Here is a 5,555-nt window from a genome sequence, read left to right on the forward strand (position 1 = left end):
TAATATTTAGATGTTTAATATCTAACTCTGTGAGCCATGCAGATTAAAACACAGCCTGGAGTCTTCTCCCCTTTTTTACATTTAGAAAGGCGGCACCAGGTTTTGTGCAGAGAGATGCACCATTTCCACTTAGAACTCCCTTCTCTCTACAGTGTGTGCGAGATTCAAGTTTGGATGCCAGTGCCATGTTACTGCTCCCGGAATGTTCACTTCTCTCTATCCTCACCAATAGTTTAATTCTGCTTTGGGAGACAAAGAGTGAAATTAAAAAAGATTAAAGCAAAACCTAGAATTATTAGTTTTGTTCTAAAAAGTAAGGATCGCTAGCAGGAAAGAAAAGAAGAAAGATATCTGCATTCCATTGTTGAAGAACATGTAGAAATATAGCCAGGCTGACAGGCTTATAGTGGTGGTTTAATGGAGTTAGAAATCTTTTGAACAAGCAGGAGCAGCAGAAAATATCAACAAAGAATAGAATTCAAGTGGCAGTTTGTTCCAAACCACTTCACAATCAATCTTCAGAAATCTGGTAAAACTGCAGATTTCCTCATATTTCACAAGCATATGGATTTTTGAGAGAGATGAAGAACTATTCAAGTTTGCAGTACATTGCTGTTCCTTACACAAAAGCATTAGCTGGAAGGTGTTTTTTATTCTGCAGCAAAACGCACATGTAAAGAAAACTTGGCTTGCTAAAGACTCCCTTTTCTTTATTTTGCAAAAAAATTCTGTATGGCTCATCTCCATAACAGATTTGGCAACAACCTAATGAGTGATACTCTCATCAGATACATCTCAGTAGTGTTTTCTTTTCCAGCAGTGAAATATTCCAATACTGCCTTGCTTTTGTGAAACATGGGACAAAATCTCTCTCATTCATTATTCATCTTGGCAAGCCAGAGATAACGCTAAAGTTACAGGGACTCCCACATACTTCCATGTGTTCAAGAGAAGTTGACAGTACCTTACACTTCCCAAGACAAGGAATATCCACTGGTAAAGAGACAAAACAAGGTCTCCCCAGTCCTTGTGGCTTGCTTGCTACCCATGCAGAAGTCAGCTTTGTCCAATTTGGATCTGGGTTTGGAGTGTTCTTAACATTTCTCTTGAATTCAAATCTCTCGGCATATAAATTAATCCAGCAGTTCACAAAGTCTTAGAGATTGCTTTGTGTTAAGCCATAGCCATACATTTCAAGATCAGAGTACAACACTAGTGGCAAGAAATTCTTTACATAATGAAAGTTTGTGATCAATGGAGTTGGATTTTTCTCCAACAGGATTGTCAATGAAAGAAATAAGAAAAAAACATTTATAAATATTATCTACATTTCTTAATTTAAGAAGCTGTTCACTGAGTTACTGAGATGTCAATGGTCTGAGCCAGAAAGAGAACACAAACCATACCAACGTTACTGACTCAGAGCTGCCTGGAAGTTCCACCTGGCATGAAGTATACCAAAAGCTGGCTCTATGGGAAGTGGTTAACAGGGAAATGTATTACTTATACCCTAGAATTGTGCTTCCCAGTGGCCACTGCCTGGAGAACAGATGGACTAATGATTATCCCAACTGGTTCCAAAAACAGTTTCACCAGTGCGGCAAAACCCTGTACAACGATTCACTATTGGATCTTGAACTCTCCAGTTATAAACACAAATCAGAGAAACCACGTAGCAAGATAATGCTCAGCGTAACGAAAAACGACAGAATTAAACTCAAGAGTCTTTCCTAGCACAACAATTTAATGCTTGGTTTTGTGGGGTTTTTGTTGTTGTTTTTACACATCTGTCTCCCATTTCAAGAAAAACATGTATTTTTCAGCCATCCAGGCTGAAAAAGTCTTTAATACTTAAGTTTATTCTTGATACAACATAAACAGTATGTTGGTGAATTTAAAACCAGGCCTTCAGCCTATGTCTTAGAAGGCTGGGATATATTGTCACCTCATAAATAGGAAGCGCCTTCAAGTTGTTCCCTACCTAATTAACAAGTTTCCGTAGCTGAAGGCCTGAGCATTCAAAAAAACCAACACTGAAGACAAACTGCATACCCGATTTGCATTCATTCTGAATTCAAGCCTTAATCTGAAAAGTACAACCCTGGCTTCGCTGAAGACACAGGAGAAGATGCTTTAACACAGGGGTACTCGGATTTGACCTCATCTGCCATGCCCATTCCTGCAAAATCTCCACTTTGACTCATAAAGCTTTTCCAAAGACTGACCTACTTGTTTTAATAGCCTGAACTCTACCCATAATTTCTTAGCAATTCTTGTAGTGGTTTACCTTACTGCACTCTTATAGTTATGTATGTAGATTATTACGATTGTTAATCATTGCTAATGAAGGTTATCAAAACCATGAATTTTGATAACCAGACAAACCATAAAAATCAGACAGCCAGTCTGCATGTCAACACGAGCTGTGCTGGGGAGAGCCAAAAGAATGGTGACAGCAAAGCAGTTCTACGGTGTATTTAGTACATTTGGCGGCAGAAGCTAAAACAAAGGTTTTGTCTGCAAGGGGCGGGGGGGAGAAGGATTTGGAGGCAAATAACTCCTTGCCTACCATGCTTAAAACGAATCAGATTTCAAAATTTAAGCATTTAATAAGAGTATAGCAAGGTTTTGTCTGGTCACCCAACCACCTAATTCAAAAAGCTTCTCTCATAATTTATCTAGCATCCCTCTAAGTTCACACTAGCTTAAACCTTGAACTGTAAAATCAACTTTCATAAATTCAGTCACCTGGTAATGCTGATTTTTAGAAACGCCACACAATTTCCTATGTTTTGCCATTTTGGACACCCCTGGCTTGGAAAACAATTGTCATTAGAATTAAAGGAACGTCCTATACTTCTGATAGATTTCCTACTGCTTATCAAATGAAAGTGTACTTAATTTACAGCCATCAAATGACCAATAAACCTTCAGTACTTACAAACATAAGACGCGTAGGTATGTTGTCTGATTGCACCAAAGGATTTTTATACAGCCAGATCTCTTCTGGCTGGATAACACGCTGGAACGGATCCAAGAATTCTGTAAAACTGAAAATAACAATTAAAAATACATTTTTTTCACAATTTGAAATGATGACCAAAAAACCTAGAAAAGTCCTGCTGATCTAAAACTTGCCGCAAAGTTAAGTATGGTATAGCATGCATGAATTATCCTTATAATACATTGCTACCCTACCTCACTGCTTTTTAGTAATACAATCTTCACAAATATACCCTCAGGAAAATTACTTTTTAAGGTCTATATTCTACAAATTTTATAAAAGTTCCATAAACTTTACTGTGGAGAATAAAATTGTCATTTTATTTTTTGTGGGAAAAGTGTGCAAAGAATATTGTGAGATTAGAAAAAATCATGTAGCAAATGTTTTACATTGAAGAAACTACTCACCAGATATTGAATATACAATGTGTCTTTCAAATGTCAAGATCCAGACTTCAAAGTATGACAGTTGTATTTGCAGCATCACAAAGCAGGGAGAAAGCAGCCTAGACAATTCCTTCTACTGACAGAAAAGAACAGATAGCTTCGGAGAGTATCTCCAAAAGACACTTACTCCTAAAAAAGGATGGGCTCACAGAAACACATTTTTTTCCCTCTTTCCAGATTGCCAGTATATGGATTTGGCTGTCAAGCTTAAGAAGAATCTAGCTCTACCAGAAATGCCTCGTTCTACCAAAACTGTTTTAATTTCATTCTCATGTCATTTAAAAAACAAACAAAAAATAAAACAACCAAGCAGACAACCAACCAAAAATACCCCACAATTTTATTATTTTGAAATGAAGTGTTGAGGTTACATTGTTATACAGAAAGTAAATTATTTGTGCGGGTATCTTTTGTCCGGCACTGAAAGAGGAAACAGGAATTGTGATCTTCAATGGCAGTAAGAAGTTTCAGAAGCTTTTTAGGACTACCTAAATTGTCTCTCTTCATTTAAACCATACTGCTTTTTCCTTCATTCTCCTGTAACTCTTCTCAGCTTTGAAGTCATATCAGACGCCCTGGGAAGTTTCACCGTTACTTTACGTTACTCATTTCAGGGCTAGTTTACTAGGATTGAAAGGAACGGCTGCTGAGAGAAGACACAGGAACCATTTTTCTGCAGATTGGTCTTACCTAATAAACCCATGGAGCCAGAAAACAGAGGTGTAATCGCCCAAAGCCTTTTTTACTCTAAATTTCCCAAAGCCAAGGTCTTTAAACCCCTCCGAAACCAGGTTTTATACAAGTAACAACTAAAACAATTGATTTTACGTAAAGAGAAAAAGGTCAAAGCAATTTGTAAAGCAGAGTAAAATTAAAACACACATATGCAACTCTGCGTTGTGAAGACAAGTCCTCAAATCCAACCAGGTCAGCGATTTCTTAAACGGCCGCAAGCCTTACCCAGTTGTCTGGGTCTTAGGAAATCTTTCTTTTTATCCCTTCTGAGGATTTAGCAGCTGTTCTTCATCTTCTCAGCATTAGCTACAGCCCCTGTAGCCCTCACACACACTACTACTGACCCTTTTTACCTGAGCACACTCAGAGTCCCACTAAACAGAAGGTACAAAACCCTCTGTCTACTCCAAAGAGCCCAACTGACCTCTTCGTCGTAAAGGTTAACAACAAAATCTGAGGACGAATCAAGTCAAACACAGTCTTGTCACTTGTACCTATAGTTACATATCCCTTACTGACTTACATGGACAACCAGATTCTCACGGAAACTTAAGGAGTCTGGTATTGCAAGGAGAGTATTTGCTATCATACTCAGCTGCTTCAAACCCAGAGTCTGACCCTGCTCTCCAAGGAAGGTGCAAGGTGGATTTCCAAAGCATCAAAACAATTTGTTACAGTGTTTTCAAAATGAAAACTTAAATCTTTAGGTTTAAAAAACAATGGCTTGTGCAAGACATGAAAGAGCAAAACATTTCTACAGAAGACCATTTCCAGGAAATAAAACATCCCACATGTGAAAAATTCATTTTACAACTTTACTCTTCAACTAGGAAAAGAAAGTTTGATTTCTAGACAACGCAAGCAACTCTGTTTCCAAATTTCAGCTGAGAGTCCTAAAGTACTTTATCTTTATTCTGAGTCTTCAAAGATATTGATGGCAGCTAGAAGCAATTGGCTGCTGGTTGAAAGGGTCCAGTTGCCAAGTAAAGTCACGGGCCTGGGCATAACACCCAAGACGTGTCACCTGGGAGAGCTGAATAGCAAAGTTCACAGCTATACTGTCCAGCACTTAACATTTGTTATGAAGATGTATACAGGATCCACAGCCAGGACACACTTCACTGCCGTCATCTAAATATAAATAAATAGATAAGCACATACACGTCTGGGCATACGAGACGTTGAAGAAGCCCGTTGAGTTTCAATGACTACATCTTTCAGCCAGTCACATCTTTTCTGAAATACTCCCTCAGGTATGTGCTGGTCTGACTGTTTTGAGGCAGTCCTCGAAGCACTGGGACTGATGGATTCACCAAGGAATGCCTCGAAGCGGAGACACGTTCTTTGACATATCTAGGCCTTGAGGCATT

At 38.4% G+C, this 5,555-nt stretch overlaps 1 protein-coding gene across 1 annotated transcript in view; it reads right to left on the reverse strand.

Annotated features, from left to right (window-relative positions):
• The window catches only part of LOC104616639 (phosphatidate phosphatase PPAPDC1A), a gene marked incomplete at both ends in the record, with an annotated part of 9,851 nt that extends 6,799 nt beyond the window's left edge, over positions 1-3,052 (reverse strand). Inside the window, one exon of the mRNA XM_010281709.1 lies at positions 2,942-3,052. Within this exon, the coding sequence (XP_010280011.1) occupies positions 2,942-3,052 (111 nt within the window). The remainder of the gene's footprint in view (positions 1-2,941) is intronic.
• Between the last annotated feature and the right edge of the window lie 2,503 nt (positions 3,053-5,555).

This window comes from Phaethon lepturus, unplaced genomic scaffold, assembly GCF_000687285.1.
Source record: "Phaethon lepturus isolate BGI_N335 unplaced genomic scaffold, ASM68728v1 scaffold45452, whole genome shotgun sequence".
Taxonomy (NCBI): Eukaryota; Metazoa; Chordata; class Aves; order Phaethontiformes; family Phaethontidae; genus Phaethon; species Phaethon lepturus.